General features: G+C 34.4%; 4 protein-coding genes and 1 long non-coding RNA gene across 13 annotated transcripts; 3 read left to right on the top strand and 2 right to left on the bottom strand.

The window, feature by feature from the left end:
• Positions 1 to 1,965: 1,965 nt before the first annotated feature.
• On the bottom strand, positions 1,966 to 4,113 carry LOC129298575 (uncharacterized). Its single transcript, XR_008590384.1, has 3 exons — positions 3,413 to 4,113; positions 2,838 to 3,278; positions 1,966 to 2,611 (listed from the first exon to the last, which is right to left on the bottom strand). It is a non-coding gene; the product is annotated as an uncharacterized LOC129298575 (long non-coding RNA).
• LOC129298574 (inactive protein RESTRICTED TEV MOVEMENT 2-like) lies at positions 2,074 to 2,982 on the top strand. The gene is made up of 2 exons (XM_054936994.1): positions 2,074 to 2,209; positions 2,420 to 2,982. The coding sequence occupies exons 1-2, from the start codon at positions 2,074 to 2,076 to the stop codon at positions 2,956 to 2,958; spliced, it is 675 nt and encodes a 224-aa protein (XP_054792969.1). The 3' UTR covers positions 2,959 to 2,982.
• A 2,703-nt stretch (positions 4,114 to 6,816) lies between the features above and the next one.
• Positions 6,817 to 11,737, top strand: LOC129298576 (protein QUIRKY-like). 6 transcript variants are annotated; one of them, XR_008590385.1, is made up of 4 exons: positions 6,817 to 10,026; positions 10,550 to 10,627; positions 10,700 to 10,870; positions 10,976 to 11,737. XR_008590385.1 is itself a non-coding variant. In XM_054936996.1 (2 exons), the coding sequence occupies exon 1, from the start codon at positions 6,930 to 6,932 to the stop codon at positions 10,008 to 10,010; it is 3,081 nt and encodes a 1,026-aa protein (XP_054792971.1). In that variant the 5' UTR covers positions 6,817 to 6,929; the 3' UTR covers positions 10,011 to 10,026; positions 10,705 to 10,988. The 6 variants fall into 6 exon arrangements, 2 of the variants coding, with proteins under 2 accessions (XP_054792971.1, XP_054792970.1); XR_008590388.1 differs by having other exon boundaries at positions 10,553 to 10,627; positions 10,700 to 10,988; XR_008590389.1 differs by having other exon boundaries at positions 10,705 to 10,988.
• A 289-nt stretch (positions 11,738 to 12,026) lies between these two features.
• On the top strand, positions 12,027 to 14,824 carry LOC129298579 (mitochondrial outer membrane protein porin of 36 kDa-like). Its single transcript, XM_054937001.1, has 5 exons — positions 12,027 to 12,968; positions 13,095 to 13,181; positions 13,376 to 13,437; positions 13,955 to 14,181; positions 14,304 to 14,824. Exons 1-5 carry the CDS (start codon positions 12,920 to 12,922, stop codon positions 14,608 to 14,610), a joined length of 732 nt encoding a protein of 243 aa, XP_054792976.1. The 5' UTR covers positions 12,027 to 12,919; the 3' UTR covers positions 14,611 to 14,824.
• Positions 14,825 to 14,940: 116 nt separating this feature from the next.
• LOC129298577 (hypersensitive-induced reaction 1 protein) lies at positions 14,941 to 18,668 on the bottom strand. 4 transcript variants are annotated; one of them, XM_054936998.1, is made up of 6 exons: positions 18,532 to 18,668; positions 16,535 to 16,740; positions 16,185 to 16,305; positions 16,002 to 16,093; positions 15,826 to 15,922; positions 14,941 to 15,570 (listed from the first exon to the last, which is right to left on the bottom strand). In XM_054936998.1, exons 2-6 carry the CDS (start codon positions 16,721 to 16,723, stop codon positions 15,215 to 15,217), a joined length of 855 nt encoding a protein of 284 aa, XP_054792973.1. In that variant the 5' UTR covers positions 16,724 to 16,740; positions 18,532 to 18,668; the 3' UTR covers positions 14,941 to 15,214. The 4 variants fall into 4 exon arrangements, with proteins under 4 accessions (XP_054792973.1, XP_054792974.1, XP_054792975.1 ...); XM_054936999.1 differs by having other exon boundaries at positions 16,535 to 16,734; XM_054937000.1 differs by lacking the exon at positions 18,532 to 18,668 and adding an exon at positions 17,338 to 17,540.
• Positions 18,669 to 23,180: the final 4,512 nt, after the last annotated feature.

Raw genomic sequence — 23,180 nt, 5'->3', positions numbered from 1 at the left:
AATTTTCATTTCAATAATAATAATTAAGTATGAAGTTTTCAGCATTATGAATTGAATAATTAATCATGTTAATTTATAATATTATTATATAATAAAAATTATAAATTTTTATCATATTTTTTAAAATTACAAATTTAAAAAGTATAAATAACTATAGATCAAGTTTTTAGCATTATAGAGAAAATTTTATATTATCTAAAATCTTTATCATATTTTTAAAATATTTTAAATATATTACATTCGTATAATAAAAATTATATATCATCACAAATCGATATCCTTTTTGATAATTTTACATTCAAAAGTACATTTTGTCATTATAATCTAAATAACTTTTAATGTACCAAACTGATATTTGAAAAAATTTATCCAAATATAAATTTCGTTATAACAACTGACTTTTATTAAATTAATTTTTACCAAATGAACCTTTACCAAATAAATTTTTAGCAAACTGAAAATCAAACACACACTTAATAAAAAGGATTAGTCACTTACAATATAATGAATTAATAGTCAAATTTTTATTGAAAGAGGTGCTTACATTTAGGTATTGTTTAGTTACTAAAAAGGAATGAATTAAAAAAATAAAGGTAAAAATGAGATAATCAAAAGGGATGGTGAACAATATTTATAAGGGAGAGGGATAATTTAATTTATAAAGTTAGAAATTATGATTCATGAGATTTTTGAAAGGTATTATAATTTTCATATTTGTAATACATATTTATGAGTTTTATAATATTTATAATGATGGGGAAGAGTGACTTAGTTCATTTTTATATTAATTTTTTAATCAATTTGTTTTAGTAACTAAATGGAACTTTTGTACCCAACAATACTTTAAATAATATTATGTTCAAGAAGAGACCTGTGAATAAATAAATGAACAAAACGAAAAATAGCAACCGATGATTTCCCTATTATAGTAAGTTTGACAATGAAAAGTTGACACTGAAAACAAGTAAATATAGTTAAATAATTTTTTTGTGGAAAAAAATAGTTAAATAATTTTTATATATTTGGCATTGAAGTGTATAACAAAATTATGATACATATATAAAACATGTAAAATAATTATATAATAGGTCGTCCTTAACTAACTGAAATAATAGATATAAAATAAGATATAAATAATGTTGAAAGTTCAAATTCTTTTTATATACCAAAATAATATACATATTCTAATTTATTATTAAAAATTATATATATATATATATATATTTCTTACATATATCAGTCAGAGAATTTAATGATGCACCACAAACCAACTGTTGGATCAATATTTTTTTGACATGATTATTTAATTAAATCAGATTTGAGTGTTGTTAGATTTATTGAAGATAGCTCTCCCAAAGATATTTATTTCATATACAAACACACAAACTTAAACCTTAGATCTCACTCAAGCGGCCATAGTGACATAGCCTCTTTCATCGCTAGGGTAGGGGGACATAGGGTATTAGGAACACCACCTGACCAACTAATTTGAACTCTTCCTATAAGGGACCATTACTACTAAAGGCAGCTTTATGGGTATTTTAGGATTATATTTGGCATTTTAATTTAATATGATTGCATTTCAGGTCAAACTCAGGATTTGAGGATAAATTAACTCGACTCTCTCGATCAGTTTAACCAAGTTGCTCTTGTTAATAAAATTAATGTTAATAAAATTAATGTTGCTTACTCGAGAGGTGGCTACATATCTTCTTCTGCTGGACAACCTCCATAGCAGAAAGAGGTGGCGTGGAAATGAGCAAAACAAGGAAAGAATAGTTCGCTTTTGGACAATGTTACAAAACTACGTACATACGTTGGTCACCACCTTAAGTTCTTATACGCTCTTTCCGCATAAGTTTGGAATAACAATGTTAACAAGCCATCAATCAACTCTTCACCGCCATCAAACGAAATATGCAGATCACAGCATGAAACAGCAATTATATAGATCACGATCAAGTGTTAAAACCAAAGGACAAAGTTTCATTGCGTGAATTTTGATACTTCTTCAACATCCAATCAATACTTTCTGTCTAGAGAATCATATCAGCTATTGGATCATCCTTATCAATGGCTAGTACTGTTAGAGGTGGAAGAAGGGCTGGAGTCAGAACAAGCTCACGTGCTCCTATCGTGGAACAGATAGTGCCCAATTCTGGATGGACAGAGGACTCCACCGGGCATTATCTTTTAGTTGATCTTCCCGGTATTCCACATTCAAACACCTTTATTTCATAGTACAAGACTAGAATATACATGCTTCTGCAACATACAAGCATTGGCATATTGAAAGAGGACGCCTCTGTCTGTTTTCTTTCCAATGTCGACTAGTCATTTTTCTTCTTGGCTTGCTTCTTCAATCTCTCTATGCCTGAAGTAAGGTCATTAACAAGCCAGTGAAAACTATTTTTTTCAGGATTCAAGAAGGAAGAGGTGAAGCTGCAGGTCGAGGGCTCTGGCTATATTATAGTAAGAGGAGAAAGGCAAGTGAACGAAGAGAAACGTGTTCATTTTGAGCTGATTTTTCCAGTGCCAAAGGATTCAGATACTGATAAGATAGCTGGGAAATTTGATGGTGAGATCCTCTACGTGACAATCACCAAGAGACCTGCACAAGAGAACACCGAAACTGAGGCTGCTATGGCTGCAAATGGCAGTGTTAGGAGCCCAGAAGAAAATTACAAACGTGAGGACCACGGTGCTGATCATAATCAACAAAGAGGTCACAACACACAACACGACCTCCATAGAGAGGAGGAAATAAGAAGAAAAGAAGTCACCCACGTGGGGAGTTTTTCTGAAGAGTTGATAAGGAAGTGGGAAAAAGAACCTACCATATTAACAAGTGCGGTGAAAGTTTTAAGACAGAACAAGGGAATTGTTATCACTGCAGTTTTAGCCTTTTCCTTGGGGTTGTTAGTTTCTCGCAAGTTTCAATCCTCAACAGCACCATAAGTGGATTTACTTGACCTGCATTCATAAATGTATTTTCTTCCCTTTATATGACATCCCTCACATATATTTATGCGTGTGTGTGAACAAATAAGAAATTTAAATCTATCTGCTCGTGGTTATGCTTTTCCCATGATATTGTAGGCATATAGAATAAAGCTTCATATAATTTCTGCAAACAATAATATCTATTCCTTATCATTCCTTCCTTTTTCCCCAGATCTTTAATACATTCAAGCATGGTTTGATTTGTTTATCAAAAACCTTTGCCTTGTCATAATTCTGAGTGAGATAGGGAAAGATCCTGCCCCCACGTCAATATTCTGCACAACAAGTTTGACTGTCCTCTCAGAAAATAATATGATTAATACATAAGAAATTCAATTTCTTACTTTTCAAATCAAATCCAAAATAAAAGTCATAAAGGGAAAAATAGAAAGATGGATATTAAACTTACAGCAAGAGGCATGTGAGGAAAACAATCACAAGAGGGTTATGTTCTTAGAAATTTCAAGTTCCTGGTTTCTCAATGCTCAGGTCTACGTATCCAACTTTATGCCGACTCGGAATCCCTTTGAGAAAACCCTAAAAAAATAACTTCAATTGCCTTTTGTTTTTCAACACATCCTTTGCATTTGATTCTTTAAGCAACTGTATTCTTCACTCACCTCATCCTCAACTTGATCCAAAATATGCTGAGGCATCGTATCAAAATTTGCTTTTATCTTGCAGGATCAGATTCCACAAACAGCCCACCAAATTAAAAAAGCCAACAAAAACGCATAGCACTGATACGGAATAAAAGAAGTTTCTTGGGCATCTGAACCAAAAAGTAGTAACTAATGTTTTCATGTGAGTCACAGCAGCTGAACAAAATAAAATTCCCCTTTTAATCTCAACACAAAAACCTTGCTTGCAGAACTTGAACACCTCTTACATGTATTCCTGCCTTTTCCAATAACATTAATTATTAATTATATAGCTCCCAGGTGGTTTAAAAACTCCCCAAACAACCAAAATGCTACATGTTGAGCAAAATACAAAGGGCCCAAGGTTGACAAACTTGCTAAGATCAGCTAGGATAGAGTGGAATGGAGCCCCTAGGAGCTTGTTAAACACAATTTTTGTAACCAATGGTTGATTGAAATGAAAAAGGGAGGGTTTATAGTTTGAGATATAGATGGTGACAAGCAATGGACAGCTAGGGGAGAATCAGAGAGCCAAAGAAGAGATAAAGGCGATGCTTTGTCGTCCAACTTTATTCAAAATTGGGTGCTTTTGACAAAAAGGATGCCTCCATGGTTGGGACGTGGAATCATGTGCCTTCCTCTGTCTTAATCTTTTATCTTACGTGAGATCTGTGACTATGAGCACAAGAAAGAGTCTTCACCTGTACAGTCTAACAAAAAAGGAGTCTTCACCTTCAAACCAACAAATAGTGGTGGTATGGTGCAGCGTCCTAGGCCGCTGTGCATTGTTCAAGCTGCTCGTCAGGATGTGTACATCATTGGTGTGTACTCTCTCCATTTTTATTTATAAAAGAAACTGCTATTTTTAATTTATTTTTTATATAAATGAAATTATAATTTTTAATAGATATTTATTACAAATTTTTTAAACCATTCTTCATAATTTCATCATTCATAACCATAGGAAACAATTAATGAGATTTGAATGTTTGATTAACACAATTAATAAAGGGTGTTGTAGTCAATTTTTTTTATTTTTAAACATAATTAATATAGTTAATCAATTTTTTAAATTGTGTGATACAATTTTTTTCTTCTACAAATAGAAACAGAGAGAGTATGTCTATAAGATGAGGGGTTCATTAATTAAATCTTATTAAGAGAACAAGAACATGTACTCATGATCTTATGATCAAGGTTGTTAAACTCATGATAGGAATATAAACTCATATCGTAAATTTAAATTGTAACATCATAAGAGTTTTTCTTTATTAACAAATAGCCACTAAAATATAACCTAATTTAATTTAAATATATTAAAAATATAAATTATTGAAATGCAACCTATCTACATTGATGAATTATCATACACAAGACATAACAAATTTAAAATAGGGAAACTTATTCTTGATATTTTTGTTTTCCTTTTTACTGACATTAGTTTTTGTATTTCAAGTTTTTTTTTGAACCAAGTCCTATAACTTTTATAAATTAAATTTTTTACAATATATACTTAATTTGCTTAATTCAAAAAAAAAATTGACAAGCTTAACAAGCCTGTATTTAGTCCGAGTTTATAAATTAATTGACATAATTTTATAAGTTAGAAATGTAAAAATAATAAACTTAAAAGTAAACTCATAAGTTTAATTGAATTTATATCTAATTTGAGTTTACATATGAGTTGACATGATTTTATAAATTTAAAAAGTAAAAACATGAAATTTAAAGATTTAACTTGAGAGGTTAACAATTATGCTTATAATGACCTGAAAAATTGATTAAGAAGTAAATATCAGGCCTTCTGTGCCCCTAAAGATTAGTCCAAGATAGCGCATGATCAGCATTCTTGAAGGTTCAGACCAGTGGAATACTGCAACTTATCATTTTTTTAAATCGAATAATTATAAAATAAAATAAAATAAAGAAACAGAAGAGGCACGGGTATTTGCTAATTAAGGCATGGAAAATTGATTGAAAATTAAAAACCAGGACTTTTTGGTCGTAAAGATCAATGCAAGAGAGTTCATCAATCATTCTCACGGGTTCCAAACGAGTGGAATTATATAAACTATAATTTAGTTTAACGAAATAATCATAATTAAATAATTAACAATTGATTAATAATTATGTAGAATTAAGAATAAGGGTCAATTTAAAAGGTTGGGCTTGAAGGCTCTGTTTAAATAAGGATTAGAGTGTTAGAAATTAATTTTTTTTAAAGTAATTGAATTTGAGAGCTTAACCCTAATAAGCCCTGTGTAAAAAAACTTAGGCCCAAGCGGCTCTTCAAGCCTCCATAAGCCGGGTTATATTATATATGTATGCACACACACATATCTCTATTTGATAAATAATGACATAATTTGATTAATATTTATTATAAGTGATGAAGAAGAAGTTGTAGAAATAATGAATATTAAATCTACAACTCCATCTTCAACAAGTGGACCTATATTTAAGGGATTTAATATTTTATTTTTAGATGATGATGAGGAGGTTTAGATTTATATTGATAAAGATTTTAATCTTCATCTTAAATTTTAAATTTTTATTAAATTTTATGTGAGACTTTAATTTATTTTATATTAAATTTAAAAATATTTTATTTAAATTAAAATGTTAAATTTTTTCAAGAAAGAGGGTTTAAGAGCCAGATCCTAAATCCTATAAATAAAAATCAAGTCTCAAAATTAAATTAAATTTTAAGTAATTATACTTTAGAGCCTAAGCCTGTACTGAACTTTTAAAAGTAAGAAACTCGCCCTAATTTTCACCTCTAATTTCAAGGGTTATATTAGGCTCGTGCGGGGGCACGCTCTTCTTTCCTGACAGTAATATTTGTTGGCTCAGTCGTGTGTTTAACCTCAGTTCCTTTCCTTGGACTGTTGTTTGAACTCTAGGCAAACAAACTATTTAAAAAAATGGGAAGAGAAGCTGAGGTGAATAGCGAATCAAGTAAAAGAGGAAAGCAAAACCTTCTCGAGAGAGCAAGGAATCTGATCTCCCCACTGTCACCCTCTTTACCAAACTTCAATTCGAGCCCCACTGATATATGAAAGAACTGGAAAAGGAAGAATAAAGAAAGAGCACGAATCCAAAATTAAATTAAAATAAAGAAAAATAAAATAATAAAGCACACAGAGAAAGCAATCAGCAAAACCAACCTGATTCTCACTCTTACTCTCTCTCTTTCTCTGCTTAGCTCTCTCGACGGCCACCGTTATTGGCTGCACTTTCATGCTTACCGGAAGCAGAACCCGATGCCGATAACAAAATGAGAACATGACGATGCCGATTCAGCCACCACCGCATGTTCCGAGGATTGCCAGAAAGCTGATCGTCGAAGTAGTGGATGCACGCAATCTCCTTCCAAAGGATGGCCAGGGAAGCTCTAGCCCTTACGTTGTCGCTGACTTTGATGGACAGAGGAAAAGGACCAGTTCCAGGTACAGGGAGCTTAACCCGGTTTGGAACGAGGATCTTGAGTTCATTGTATCTGACCCCGATAACATGGAATCCGAAGAGCTAGAGATTGAGGTCTACAACGACAAGAAGTTCGGAAATGGGAGTGGCCGGAAAAATCATTTCCTGGGCAGGGTTAAGCTCAACGGTACTCAATTCTCCAGGAGAGGGGATGAAGGTCTGGTGTACTATACGTTGGAGAAGAAGAGCGTCTTTAGTTGGATTAGGGGCGAAATAGGCCTTAAGATTTATTACTATGATGAGATGATGGAGGAAGAAGGTCCCCCTCAGCAGCAAGAGCAGGAGCCACAGCAGCAAGTTGCAGAGCATGAGAGGACGAAATCTCCGGCCGTAGCAGTCGTAGAGGAGGGAAGAGTGTTTGAGGTTCCAGGCACGCAGGAACATTGCGTGCCTGAAGTCCCTCATTCACCGCACGTTGTGATTGTTGAAGAATCACCACCGCCGGTGGTCCATGTACCGCCGGACCAACCAATGCCAGATATGGCAGGACCGCCACCACCTATATCTGAAATACCACCTCCAGAGGCCCGAAGAATGCAATCAGGAGGAATACCGGGAGTGGAGAGAGTTACGATTTTGAAGAGGCCCTATGGGGATTACTCTCCGAAAGTGATATCCAAAAAGTCCACCAATGTCGATTCTGAGAGGGTTCACCCCTTTGAGTTGGTGGAACCGATGCAATACCTATTTGTCCGAATAGTCAAGGCTCGTGGGTTGGCACCAAATGAGAGTCCCTACGTGAAGATTCGAGGGTCTTCGGGCCCCTTGCTCCGATCAAAGCCTGCACGATACCGTTCAAATGAGCCCAATGACTCTCCAGAGTGGAACCAAGTTTTCGCCCTCGGACACAAGGCTGACACACCAAGCGTGACACTAGAGATCTCGGTTTGGGATTCTCCAAACGAGCAATTTTTGGGTGGTGTTTGCTTTGATCTCTCTGACGTGCCTGTACGAGACCCTCCTGATAGTCCCTTGGCCCCGCAATGGTATCGCCTCGAAGGTGGTGCCATTGAACAAAATTCAGGTAAAGTTTTTGGTGATATTCAACTTTCTGTCTGGATTGGTACACAAGCAGATGATGCATTCCCGGAGGCATGGAGCTCCGACGTTCCCGACGTGGCATACACACGCTCTAAAGTATACCAGTCACCAAAGCTTTGGTACTTACGTGTGAACATCATTGAAGCTCAAGACCTTAACATCCCTCCAAATCTCCCCCCATTAACGGCGCCGGAGATTCGAATAAAAGTACAATTAGGATTTCAAAGCCAACGAACAAGGCGAGGATGCATGAATAACCATAGCCTATCCATCCATTGGAATGAAGACCTGCTTTTTGTGGCCGGTGAGCCTTTGGAAGAAGATCCCATGATTTTGCTCGTAGAAGATCGTACGACCAAAGAAGCCGTAACACTGGGACACATCGTAATCCCACTGACCTCCATTGAGCAACGAATCGACGAGCGCCATGTAACATCAAAATGGTTTCCCCTAGAAGGTTTCACAGGGGTTGGCCCCTACAGTGGACGTGTCCACCTGAGACTATGCTTAGAAGGTGGCTATCACGTGCTGGATGAAGCGGCACATATATGCAGTGACTTTCGAGCAACGGCAAAGCAGCTATGGAAGCCGGCCATTGGAATTCTTGAACTAGGCATCTTAGGGGCTCGCGATCTCATTCCCATGAAACCCAGACCAGGAGGAAAGGGATCCACTGATGCTTACTGTGTGGCCAAGTATGGGAAGAAATGGGTTCGCACTCGAACCATTATAGACAGCTTTGATCCACGTTGGAACGAGCAGTACACATGGCAAGTGTATGACCCTTGTACAGTCTTGACTATCGGTGTGTTTGACAATTGGCGAATGTTTGTGGATGCGTCAGAAGATAAACCTGATAGTCGCATTGGGAAAGTGCGAATCCGAGTATCTACTCTGGAGAGTAATAAGGTGTATACAAATTCATATCCTTTGTTGGTGTTATCTAGATATGGGTTGAAGAAAATTGGTGAGATTGAACTAGCAGTTCGTTTTGCCTGCCCTTCTTTATTGCCTGATACTTGTGCACTTTATGGGCAGCCATTATTTCCTAGAATGCATTATCTTCGTCCACTTGGTTTGGTTCAACAGGAAGCATTACGTGGAGCCGCCACAAAGATGGTGGCTCAGTGGCTCTCTAAGGCTGAGCCACCATTGGGGCATGAGGTGGTTCGGTATATGTTGGACACAGACTCACACACTTGGAGCATGAGGAAGAGCAAGGTCAATTGGTGTCGGATCGTGGCGGTTCTGGCATGGGCCATCGGGTTGGCGAAATGGTTGGACGATATCAAAAGGTGGAGGAACCCAATGACGACTGTTCTGGTCCATGTTTTGTATTTGGTACTTGTTTGGTATCCGGATTTGATTGTCCCTACTGGGTTCTTATACGTGGTTTTGATTGGCATATGGTATTATCGGTTCAGACCTAAGATACCAGCTGGAATGGATACCCGATTGTCACAAGCTGAAACTGTTGACCCGGATGAGTTAGATGAGGAATTTGACACAATGCCTAGTTCAAGGCCACCTGATATAATTCGAGTCCGATATGACAGGTTACGCATGCTGGCTGCTCGGGTCCAAACAGTGTTAGGCCATTTTGCAGCACAAGGAGAGAGGCTGCAAGCCTTGGTGAGTTGGAGGGATCCAAGGGCCACAAAGCAATTCATTGTAGTGTGCATGGCCATTACAGTGATAATGTATGCGGTGCCGCCAAAAATGGTGGCTGTGGCTTTAGGATTCTACTACCTGCGACATCCCATGTTTAGGGACCCAATGCCTTCCGCTTCCTTGAACTTTTTCAGGAGACTGCCAAGCTTGTCTGATCAATTGATGTAGATTGATTCACACTATTGTAGGTCTTTTTTCTTTTTCTTGTTTTATTTGCTTTTTGGGACAATTTTTCAGACATCAGAATTTAAATATTGGGATAGATGGTGGGAGCAAGGGTGAGACAACAAAGCAAATATTTGGCATTTTGCAATAATAACATTGTATGGACACTGAAGTAGGGGATGAAACTTTGAAGGAAAGTAAGCTAGTTGTCATCGTGTTCTTTTTTTTTTCTGTAATCAACTACATTGCTTGACGATCACCATTCAAGACTTGAAATAAAAGACAAGGTCTTGGCTCTTTGATGGCGTGGAGAATTTCTTGTCATCATGTTTGGGAAAGTATATGCCTCTTGGATATCTTTTTGACATAAAAAATTTGCTTTAGGAGCTTCTGTACTGTTTTTATAGGTTGTTTTAAGTTCAATCTGCTTGTGATCTTGATGTTTTGTTCTATTGGTGAACTGCGGTTCTAATATTTTAATAATACCTTGAATTCTTTATTATGACCTTTACATGTACTATGCTCATGGATGGACCAAATAGAAGCGCACTCGTGTTAAATATACAAATCCAAGGCATTGCAAAGCACATTTCTCTATTGGTCATGTTGATGCTAGACTGGTCAGTAATTATGTTTGCTTCATCTTAAATTAGATTTTGTTTTGGTAATATCAATATTGCCCACACTGGCAGGGTAGAGAAAGACATCTCTCAACTTGGAAGTTTGGCTTGCTCAAATGGAGAACTCTTTTTCTTGAATGCAAATTAGATAACGGGTCACACATGCACATGTACAGGGGCAAGCAAAGAAAGAAAGAAGATTAAGGACCATTAATTAATGATTTAGGATTGATGACTATGAAGGTGTAAATCCACTACATTGAATTGCATCACAAATTCAAGCCAAGCATATATTCAGGCCTCATCATCTTTTAGGCATACATCTGACTAAATTTATTATTGACGCAGTTTAGCAGAGCCATATTCTGGTGCACCATGAACAGAAATGACCCTTCATCTTCGTTCATACATTCCTCCCATATTGGCATTCAGTGATCATATTATGGCCAAATCATTGATGAATTTATGATCACACGCAGGATAATCACAGATCAGTGGCCAAGAGTAGAAATTGTCTATGGTGAAATTCAAAACCATGAAACAATTTCATAGCCCCCCCCCCCTTTTTTCTTTCTGTGTCGTCAACCTAATTTGTATTACATAAATCAACCTATACAAGACCAGTACAGAGGCCATTCATGGATCCAAACCAGAAAATGGCTTCTCTATAAAACTACCAGCAAGCCTATAGTACGTATTATGACTTTGTGACTAAAAATACATAAACCAGATCAGAAATTTAATTATTAATTTCTCCTCTACAATATTATGATCTTGTAATTAAAAAGTAGAATCCTCCTATTTTATTCTTACAAATTTCAGGAAAAAAATATGAATAAAAAAAATTTATACCCATTCTCACTTCCAGGAAAAAAGATGCTCGTATGTTTCATTATATGCTGTGACTTTTCAACTAATGCGGCACAAAACGGAGTGGCTTGTCCATATGATGGGCAATACTCTTCGTAGTCAATTGTACAGACGACCGACTTATTTGCTTCCCTTACTTGAAACCGTATACTTTTTATTTTTATAGCATACAGCTTAAATTATAGCCTTATGGGTATGCTCCTTTCACGATTGTAATCATTAGATTATATTATATGGATCTTTTTGGCTGTAACAACGTAGCATAATTTTTCATATATATACAAAATGATACTTTATTTATCTTAAAAATATAAACATATATTATATTTATTGATATTAATTAAAAAAATATATTTAAATTAAATAAAACTATTTTAGTCAATAACAGACGCATATGTAACCTTAAATGAAATTTAAAAATCTTTTTTTTTTTTAACAAACTACAAAGTTATTTGTAACTTACTCTTAAATGAGAGTAAATTGACTGTGTGAGAATATCATCTGAGCTTTAAAAAAGAAATTGGTAAAGAATATTATCCATGTTGACTAGAACGCGTGGGAGTGAAGATTTCCAGTGCTCCAAAATGTAGCCAAAAATAGTACCTTCTTGTGACGCTGTTCTTGGCAGATTGTCAAGTTTCCTTAAAGCTCCGTTTCTGAGAAGAGAATTTTATACCTTCCGCCATTGTCAGTTTTCAGTTAATCGCCTTGTTAGGGAGAAAATTGTGTCACAGCAATTATACTTCCCTTAAATTATCTAGGTCTACGCTTTCCAGAGGGAACAAAATCCAAATCCATGGCAATCTATATGGAGACTGAAGAAATAGATGAACATGAACACGAAGAAGTTGTTGTGAAGAAGCATGAGATGCAAAATTTGTAGCAAAATTCTGGAGTTCGCAAATGTACCTTCTAATATGTGTAATGCATCTTCAGATTGAAAGACTTGGTGTTCGGTATGTGTTTGTAGGGTTTGATCTTAGTTTTGTTAATTTTGATTTGTAAAGACTTGTTAAACAGTGATAAGAATAGGAGATTAAATGCTTCCAAATGTGTACCATAATTCTGAAATCAGCTTAAGAGCAAAGCAAGGATGATTGTCAACAATAATTTGCATAGGACCGAGATTTACAGGCCAAATTACTCTAAGCTAACTATACCAACTTCAGCACTGAGACCGCCTAGCTTAAGTCTTACTCTTTCTCTATGCGCTACCGTCTTGACTCACATAAACAGTACCCCCAACGGGTTCGTTGGAAATTTCGTTTGGAGATTGGACACTGTTCAATTAAATGTCTGTTTGCACGAGAGGAAATTTCGTCATTTCCTTCCATCATTTTCCAATAAATTCTCGAGCCTACCAAATCAAACCAGGCGCATCTCAGAATAGAATATTGATTTCTATGCAGTGTTCTTAGCGAAATGAGCAAGTGTCCGGGCTTATATTTTGATATTGGGAAAAGGGCCAAAGGTTTGAGGATGATCTTCTTTTCTTTCAGATTCTTTGCCTTGTTGATTTTTTTTTCCACTGAACCTGATATAGTTAGTGATCTTGAAGTTTCATTGTCTTTAACATTCTAACACGTGTAATTTCAAGATGTTCTTCACAAGGACTATGCTCACCAGCCACCAATTCACTTTCACTACCAATTCATGGACTGGAATCTAGATCTTTCCTGTCAAGGTAATTGAAATATCAGCTCCTTTTTTTTTTTTTTTTTGCTCCCTACCTCATAGCTTGAAAAAAAATCTGTTAGCAAAAAAAAAAGTTATGAGAAATAACAGCCTTGGTCCTAAATATTATACCTGAAAATGGAAATAATAGCCGTGGAATTTTAACAGCTGACCATAGTGTCTTTTTTGTTGCAACTATAACAGTAGAAGAAATTGTTCCTGGACTAAGAAGTCTTTTCAATTTTACGCTACCTGATTCCGGAAAGGTAAAATTTTTCTAACTTGCAAGATATAATAAAATTATGGTTAAAGTATAATTTTAGTCCTCTAACTTTATATAAAAATTTAATTTTGTTAAGTATCTTTTTAATCCTTTAACCCTAATATCATTACCTTCAAATAACTATTTTTTATATTTATTATTATTATTTTAAAAAAATTAAACTAAATATGTCAATATCTGAAAAAGTTTTGTTAATATTTGAAAGTTCAATGTAAAAATTTATTGAGATAAAACTAACAGTGTTGGGGTTAAAAAATTAAAAAGACACTTTATAAAATTAATACACTAAAAGTACAGTTAAAAGACTAAATGTATACTTTAGTCAAAAATTATTTATGCACTTTCATGTAAAATTACCTTTGAACTTAAAAGGCTTTCTTCTTATGTTCTAGATATCATATTTGCTTTAGAATTTAAACTCGTTGATATAATCTTTGAAGATGACTCAATCTTCATGGTCATCCTTATTTCTTAGTTCATTTGAATTTTGATGATCACAGGTGGAACTGCAATACCTGAGTAACTACACTGGGATTACTGGGTGCATTGGATTAATAGGAAACCTTGAAAGAGGATATGACCCTGTTGTCAACTTCTCTGGTCTTATAGGAACAGATATTCTATCTTTGGGGACCAAACTTGCTTACGACATCTCGACAAGGGAATTCAGGAAAATGAATGTTGGTTTCAGCTTCAACACCGCGTTCCTTGTTGCTTCTATGACCATGTGAGCTTCAAAACATATAGCCCCACACACAAGTTCAAAATGTCCACTTAAACTGCGCATGATTAGTTTTAGCTGGATCTTTGTGAAACTATCATGAGATTCTGAAGTTTGGTTTGATGCAGGCATGACAGGTTTGACACAGTGAAAGCATCATTTTATCATGAAGTGAACCCTCTGACTAAGACAGCCATAGCAGCAGAGGTGAAGCATAGGATCTCACTGAATGAAACTGGTGTGACAATTGGTGCTCAGCACGCATTGTTACCTTGCACAATGGTGAAGGCTCGACTTGACACTTACGGCAAGGCGGGTGCGCTAATTCAGCAACAGTTCTGGCAGAGAATTTGTATATCCATGGCTGGAGAAATTGATTTTAGGGCCACAAGTAAACTTCCTAAGATTGGACTCTCCCTGGCTCTAGCACCCTAGTCAATCTCAAGGAGAAAAGCCATTATATTATCTTGCACGCATGATGGAAGTTATCATTTTTTATTACTATCCATTTTAATCAATATTGTAGAACAGTATGAGATGCCATACATGCCATGCTGAGTGTTTCTCTGAAGGGTTGAGGACCTAGGAAAGAGTTCTTGACAACTCTTATGAATAAACACAATGATAGTACCAAATATTTTTGAGATCAGTTTCATCAAACAGAAATCATCAGAAAACAACAGCAACAATTTCTCATCCTATCATTTACCATGCTGGCAACTGTGAGCCATGTAACATGATTTAGCATGATGTAACATCCAGAGGTAAACAAAACAAAAGAAATTTCCTTGAAAGCGCCTTTTACACCATAGAAAACAAGTAATCTGTAGGGGGAATTGATAGTTTGAGTATCCCAAGCAGAATATTTAAAAGGGGCATGGTCTACAAATCTAGAGAACTCATATCTACAGTAACACTTAATGCTGCCACATAACAAGATCAGAAAGCATAGTTCACAGATACCCACCACGCTAATGGTCAATACAATATCATCCATATTGCTGTACAAACCAGACAAAAGAGCTTGGTGACACAGAAGCTACTGATGAGAAGCCTGAAGAAGTCCATCCCGAATTTGAGTGGCAACATCGCGAACAGCACCAGGTCCATGGGGAATGAACACAGCAGAAGACTTGGAGGCAGCACCAATTTCTTTCATGGTATCAAAATACTGAGTCACAAGCACCATGTCCATCACATCTTTAGCAGTGGTTCCAGGTACATTTACTGAGAATCCAAGCACACTGTCTCTTAAGCCATCCACAATTGCTTGACGTTGCCTAGCAATACCCAGTCCAGAGAGATACTTGGACTCTGCCTCACCCTCAGCTCGCTTAATTTGCACAATCTTCTCTGCCTCTGCCTTCTCATTAGCTGCCACCCTCAATCTCGCAGCTGAGATAAAAAGAAATTATTAGGAGATGATCAAAAGCAAAAAAATAAAAAATAAAAATTTCACCAATTCTGCCAGCTAAAACAAGGCAATAAGACACCAACAATATCAAGCAACATATCAGATTGAGGATCTAACACTGGAGAGAGAGTCTTCAATAGGTTTTCATTAATTCATGCGTGTAATAAAGACCTGATAGGCCGTGGAGAATGAATGAAAATAACATGTAAGAGTGACATAATGCACATATAATATACCAGCATTGATTTCATTCATAGCCCGCTTGACATGCTCATCTGGCTCTATATCAACAATTAGTGTTTGAACAATTTCATAGCCATAAGCTGACATAGCCTGTTGAAAAAATAAAAAATCAGAATCAAGTCAAACAACTTCAAAGTTCACAATATTAATGAGTATCATAAAAATTTACCTTTTCAAGTTCTTCCTCCACAGCTTTTGCAATTTCATTTTTCTGCTCAAAAGCATCATCCAAATCTAGCTTTGGAACACTTGCTCTGATTACTGCAATGAGAAAGGCAGTTTCATCTCAGCTGATAAATAGCAAATTGGCTTAGTTAGCATTTGCAACATCAAGGAATGTTCTGGTTTATACCATCAAAAACATAGGCCTGGATTTGGGACCTTGTATTGCTTAGTTTGTAATATGCATCAAAGGCCTTGTCAGCCAGAGCGCGGTATTGGACAGAAGCAACAACATTAACAAATACATTATCCTGAAAGCAAATGACCACAAACACCAATCAACTGTATATCACTAAAAAAAATTCATGCATCGTAATAAGCACTAATTTGACAGTGGAGGTGAAATTCAAAGATTGAGCTCAAGGATTTCATCCAATTTTTTTTTTTGTTTTATTTTCTTCAATAAATAAAAGGATGTGATGTTGGTCGTTTATAGGCATGGGATGATCTAATTATAACGGAAGTCAGAGAATAACAAACCTTTGTCTTGGTCTCACATCGGATATCCAGTTGCTGTAGCCTAAGAGAGAGATGGCCAGAAACTTGACTTCCAAGAATCCACGGCATGCAATGGCAACCTGGCTCAAGTACATCTTCAAACCTCCCAAATCGTTCTTTTATAGCCACTGTGGATTGTCCAACTTGTACACAACAGAAAAGATTCCCCATTTGCACTTCACCTGCGTCTAAAATTTTATGAGCATATCATCAACCCAATAAGATAGAAGTTTGAAAGTGAGAAGAATGCGTGGTAGAACAAAATGCAATTTGCGGTGGATGTTCCATCCAACCACTGATACGCAAGATACATATATACAAAAGGTCAAGTCTTCACAAATACGTGCTAATTGCAAATTCTAAAGTTGATTCCAATAGGAAAAGAAAAATAAATTACATTCGACAAAACAGAAAAGAAATTAATATTCACATCTAGAATCATATCGGTTACCAATTGGATATAGAGATATAGAATGGGGTGAAAGGACCTGGGGAAAAAACTATTGTCTATTTTCTCTCATCGATAAGAGAGCAGACAAAATGAAGGCAAATTTTAAACATCATCGTGTTAAGAAAAAGAATTAACCAAAGGAGATACCCAAAAGTCCTCCCAAGTTATTAACTTTTACAGCCATAGAAGAGTACTAAACAATCAGATCTTGAGTTCTGTGAACGCCATTCTTATATTCTGATCTTTTGTGTTAAGGGCACGCCGTGTGCATGTGAAAAGCATGCATTAAAATTCCACCGGCATCTCACACACACATGGAGCTGAGGAAACTTACGAGTCTTTAAAAGGGAAAAAAATATGAGAGGGGATAGAGGTGGCAAGAAGAAAGATTATTGTCAGAATTCAGAGCAACCGGCAGAACAAGGTTAGGCTTTAAATGCAGACCCAGCAAAGATGACTTGAGAGACCTTTTCACAATTTGCTTGTACATCACGATTAATAAGGATCCATCTGTACCATTGAAAAAATAATATTCGCATGCACATAGTTCTTCCCTATCTTTCAAGAGAGTGAAGTATCATATTGTTTGTCTGAATCAAAAGCCAATCAGCATGACAGATACACATACACGCTATGTAAGAATTATTTTATTATTATGTATGGATTAGCATTTATCAATAGTCAAATTTAATCACAAACACAATCATTGATATTAAATAGTAATTTTTACACTTTATTAAAATAAGTTTGGTCTAATTGAATAAATCATGTAGAATTCAAGTTATTTCCGAAGATGTTTCAACCCACAACCAAATTTGAAGTCAATAATCCTATTTAATCCAATTTTAATGTCAACTAGAAATAAGCACCCAAACCAAACCCTCTATTTTCATGTCTTTAAAAGCAGTTATTGAGGATTTTTTTGGTCCAAGTGAGTTGCCACTTCTCTTCAACAGCATGGACCCCTCACTTTTTTTCAGGTATATTTTCTGTCATTAATATGATTTTATTGTATCATGCTATTCTTCATATGCATCGCCATCAATAATGACCCGTTCTTTTCAATGAAAAATCCTATTTGCGCATGCATTACAATACTTGTGATACAGTTTGTCTGAATCCAAAGCCAACCAACAAGATGACTCTTGAAAATTTCGTCAAGGTGGTTCCAGCTAACATCTTGTTCTGACAGATAAAACCTAGAAACAAATTAGCTAAGTAGAATATAAAGAAGAAAGCTATATAATTGTCGAGTCCGTTTACTCGTATTGTTCCACGTAATTCCCCCCCGCAAGAATTGACAAATACAATATAAATAATTTGATAAGTCAAGTTTTGGTGACCTCTTCGAATTAAGGCAAGCCGAGAGAATAAAAGGCTTAAAAAAAAAAAAAAGCAGCTGTGAGGCAAGAACTGCGAACAGAGTATAGAACGGGTTCCCAGAAACCCCTGAAGCCAAAACAGAAAGATTTCACACAAATTCACAATAGAAAATGAACTTCTGCCTCAAAAAATTCAAACTTTGTACCTGATTGTTGTTTTGCTGCAATCGGAACAGAGAACTATGTTGTTTACTGTCAAGGATTTTCGGTATCCTGGGTTCCAAAAGTGTGACCGTTATAAAAAGCAGTTTTAAAGAACGTCCAAGAAACCGCGGGCGCGACGCAACGTGGACGGTACGAGGAGGAATAGTGTTATTTAAACTTCACGTGATGAATCCAAATAAGAAAATTCCTTATTTTAATAACTTTGAATTAATTGCAATCTTTATTTTTTGTTTTTGCAAATTGCTTACGTTTTTCATGATTTACTGGTTTCCAGTTACACGTTATTGTCAATTGTCAAATTTGGTTATGAATCATTGGCATGAATGTGTATGATATAGATGGTTACCAGAGGATGCAATGAAAAACGTTGTTTCAAAGACATCATTGATATTATTGATAACAGAGGGATGTTGATCCATAGAGATTGGGAGTTAAGAGTTCTCTCATCATTTTCGAGAGAAAAGAATGTATTAGCTGATCTTTTACCTAAATTTTCTTACACTTTTGATAAATAAAAAAAATTTGTATCTTTGATTACCCTCTTACCCTCTTTTAGGAGTTGAAGAATGATGAGGGATCCTTCCCTCCTTTTAGAGCTTATTGAGTTTCTGACATCATTTTAGAGAGAACGGAACTTCATGAACTGTATCGTTTAGGCCTTAATACTTTAATGTACTTTTTCAGGGGGAAAGAATTATAGTTATGATATAAAAGGCAAGTGTATTGCACCCTGCGAATACGATGCAGGATTATTTTAGTACGCGGATTCAAAAAAGATACACTCAATGTTTTAAAATTTATAAATCAATATTAAAATCAATTAAAAATATGAAAATAATAGAATGAAATATAAATATTTGGGCATGTTAATTAATAATTCCAATAAATAAATTGATCAAGCAATATCTTTATTAATAAGTTGCTATTTTTATCATAATAGATAGGTAGGTCGGACTCATTTAATGCATGATTTTTTTTTATGATTTGCATGTGGTGGATGACTTATTATGATTGTTTAGTGAATTTAAAAATTAACTATTACTATAAGCATAACGAAAATTAGTGTAAAGAATAAATAATGCATGCACCCGCATCATGGCTCATAATAAAACAAGAACGACACAAGTCGTGTAACAAATAATACAGGAGCCAGGGAAACTAAGAGCTTATTTGGTTTCTGACATCATTTTTATTTTTAAAACTTATTTTGCAATATAATTTTTAGAATTATTTTTCAAAACAAAAAATTGAAAATATATTTCATTAATTTAAAAAAATTTTATAATTTAAAAGTATACTGATAATGATAGTTACAAGCAATTAATGATATTGTTTTATGATAGAAATTTTTTAAGTAAACTATGTTTTGAAAATAAAAAAATAAAATAAAAACAACTTTAAGATATTTTCTTTGTTTATTTTTAAAAATAAAAAAGAAGAGCTTTAAAAATAATTTAATAAAACACTTATTTAAATAATTTTTAAATTTTTTTATTTTTTAAAAATATGAAACAATTTTTCAAAACAAAAATCAAGTATGCCCCGATAAGTCTGAAACATATCTCACAATAGCAACAAGAGAGTTCAGTTCGGCTTCTCAGAAGATGACTCAGGAGGCGGGAGGCCTTCTCACGGCACACACACATTGATGCATCATCATATATTCGTATCATCATCATTATCATCTATAATGACCCATTTGTTTTTATTAATGAATCAAATCCTCATGCACACAAACAATTCAGGTCCAAAATTAAAGCCGAAAAATTCAGCAGGCCGGGGCCTGCCGGCCTATTCAGGCGGGTCCGAATAGGCCCATATCTTTGAAAAGCCCGAATAGTTAAGCCCGGCCTGAATTCCTTTGAACTTCGAACGGCCCGAAATACCCGAATTTAATTTTTAAAATTATTTTTAATTATTTTTTTACTTTGAAATTAATTATTTTATTTTATAAAAAATATAAAATATATTTTTTTAATACTTAAATGATGTCTAGGACTCAAATATATGATTTTTAATATAAAATGATCTAAAATTTAAAGAATTAATTAATATTTATATATTTTATATATTTTTAAAAAATATAATTTTTTTATTTATGTATTCGGGCAAGCCCGAACCCGATCGAGCTTGGCCCGAATAGGCCCGAACATAAAAAATATTTTTTTAAGCCCAGCCTTAAATTTTTTTGGGCCAATTCGGGCTAGCCCGTCGGGCTTAATCTGAATTACCGGCTCTATCCAAAATATATGTATATATAATATAATTATTTAACTTAATGGTTATCTGAACCAAGAGCCAACCACCAAGATACTCTTGAAAATTTCGTCAAGGCACAGGGGATTTAAGCTTACATATGGTTTAGGCTCATAAAAAAATATTATATAAGACTGAATTTAATAAAAATAAACCTTTCAATGATATAAGTGATTTTGTATAACTTGATTCTGTTAAAAAGGAAAAAAAAAAAAAGGAAAGAAAGAATTTTGCAAGAGGCGATCTCACAGTGATATACATATTTTACTTTATTTTATTTTATCTTGATTGTGATCTTAATTTTTTTTCCTAACCATTTATATTAAATATCGATACATTGATTGATAACAGAAAAAAAATAAATCTTAGATAAATCAGTGTTTGTATAATAAAATTGGATTCTTTTTTCATGATTTGTACGCAGTCCTAAATGCACGAACAATTGAAATATTTGATTTGCTTTTCTTAAGTACGCGGCCCATAATTGTGACACAAACTCGACCCAATAGTTAGGGGCCCATCATTTTAGAGGGTTTAAATATTAAAAATAAATAAATCCCGTCACGAGTGAAAAAAAAGTAAAAGGAAAAAAGGAAAGGTGTCAAGCAAGGAGCATCCGAAGCATAAAAGTAAAGGGTGATGAACTTGATTAATGATTATTAGAAAAGATGCGGTACAAAATACTGCCTAACATAAAAGATTGGATAATGGAAAAATGGCTGCAATCCAATTCAAAAACATTTTACAAAAAATGAAAACAGCATATTGCCACATATTCAATGAGGTATAGCCTTTGTTTTTGGTGTCTGAAGATGAAGAACTGTCAACAGGAAATTTGGATTTGGTGACTGATTTTAATCTATTCATTTAATGAATTTCTTAATTATAATGTTAGATTTTAGAAATTTGATTTTGTGACTTCAATCCATTTACTCAATGAACATCTTAATTATAATCACTTTTTAGTTAAACTTAATTATAGTTGTTGAATTTCATTAATGCAAAAAAATGTAAAAATATATTTTTCTGAAAAAATTTAAAATAATCATCATGATCAAAACATTTTTCATCGTCTCTGAAAATTTGAAACTTGATATTTTGAGTATTATTATATTAAAAAAATATCTCATAGTCATTAATAAATTAAATTATTATTATCATGCTTCATAAAACACTCGTTAAGTACTTTATCCAAATCCATCTATCCACAAGTAGGTTATAATAAGTTTTGCCAACCATAATCACAGTTTTCATTTTTTTTACTTTCCACTATTATATTGAGTTTTGTATTTTCAAAACTTCTTAAATGGGATAATAAAACTTTTAATCCTTTTAAGTTTTGTGTAATTATTGATTTGGTCCTTTAAATTTATTTTTTATCAATTTAGTATTTTAAATTTATTTTTTATTAATTTGGTCCTTTTTAAAATTTTAAATTTTAAAATACAAATTGACTCTCAAAAATAATTTAATGTGTAAGATATATGGATAATCTAGTGTGTGTATGTAGTTAAATTAAAATAAATTAATTTTTAAATTAGTTTAATTTTTTATCAATATAATCCCTTGCATTGTGTTTTATTTTTTAAAATTTTAGAGTTTTTTTAATCTAAATAATTATATCTTTATCAGTATATATATGGCTGTTATCAATATCAATCTTTTTCAAACAACTAAGAATATCTAACAAGTCTCACTGACGTTGACCCTGTCAAACTTTGCATCCATCTACGTCCATATCTTCACTTTGTCTTGTTCCCTTCCACTAGGATTCGTTATGATTTAACTTTATCGGTCGGTCCTCAACAAAACAAGCATGCCCAGCCTGTGGCCTATATTGCGAGTTTCCTATATCCATACAATACTTTATTGTCTTCCCTACTCCTCCATCAACGCAAAAAACCAACGTAAACTTAAATAAAGAACGGTACAGAAGCTAGGCTCGTCGTTGGGACCCTGTAAGATAATTCCCTCGGTTAATATAAACCGGCAGTTCTATTTTTTCAAGACCTCATTTGATCAGAATGAAAGAAAAACAGGCATTAGAAACGGTTTCATTTTGTTTGTGAATTAGAGAGCTTTCAAATTGGTCAGTCATTGATTGTAAATGTCTTACTTTTTTGTGTTTCTGGTCCTTTAGCGGACTGATCTTTTGAACAATTAAAATAGAAATGGCTATTCAATTATACATAGAAGAAGGAATCTCCACCAACCCCAATATTGATCCCTACTGCCATTGAAGCGAGAAAAGTATGAATGTTTGACACTAGGACCTACACTGCGGGCCCAGTGGAATAGGTAACTAACTAGAGATTGCTATCCTTCTTTCTCATTATTTGGAAGTTGTATCATAACCATGATTAAAGAGCAATGC

Source organism: Prosopis cineraria, unplaced genomic scaffold (assembly GCF_029017545.1).
Source record: "Prosopis cineraria cultivar Desert tree isolate PC_DT_omini unplaced genomic scaffold, ASM2901754v1 PC853, whole genome shotgun sequence".
NCBI classification, from domain to species: domain Eukaryota; kingdom Viridiplantae; phylum Streptophyta; class Magnoliopsida; order Fabales; family Fabaceae; genus Prosopis; species Prosopis cineraria.
Note: the sequence above shows the minus strand (reverse complement) of the source record. Positions and strands in the feature narration are given on the sequence as shown.

Excerpts from the sequence above, each read along its gene's own strand:
- LOC129298579 (XM_054937001.1), top strand. The coding sequence starts at position 12,920 with ATGAGCAAGTGTCCGGGCTTATATTTTGATATTGGGAAAAGGGCCAAA. Across the intron at positions 12,969-13,094 it reads TATTGGGAAAAGGGCCAAAG|ATGTTCTTCACAAGGACTAT; the intron begins GTTTGAGGATGA and ends TGTAATTTCAAG. Across the intron at positions 14,182-14,303 it reads CTTGTTGCTTCTATGACCAT|GCATGACAGGTTTGACACAG; the intron begins GTGAGCTTCAAA and ends GGTTTGATGCAG.
- LOC129298577 (XM_054936997.1), bottom strand. The coding sequence starts at position 17,187 with ATGGCTGTAAAAGTTAATAACTTGGGAGGACTTTTGG. Across the intron at positions 16,741-17,150 it reads TAACTTGGGAGGACTTTTGG|ACGCAGGTGAAGTGCAAATG; the intron begins GTATCTCCTTTG and ends ATAAAATTTTAG. Across the intron at positions 16,094-16,184 it reads CCAGGCCTATGTTTTTGATG|TAATCAGAGCAAGTGTTCCA; the intron begins GTATAAACCAGA and ends TTCTCATTGCAG.
- LOC129298574 (XM_054936994.1), top strand. The coding sequence starts at position 2,074 with ATGGCTAGTACTGTTAGAGGTGGAAGAAGGGCTGGAGTCAGAACAAGC. Across the intron at positions 2,210-2,419 it reads TCTTTTAGTTGATCTTCCCG|GATTCAAGAAGGAAGAGGTG; the intron begins GTATTCCACATT and ends TATTTTTTTCAG.
- LOC129298576 (XM_054936996.1), top strand. The coding sequence starts at position 6,930 with ATGACGATGCCGATTCAGCCACCACCGCATGTTCCGAGGATTGCCAGA.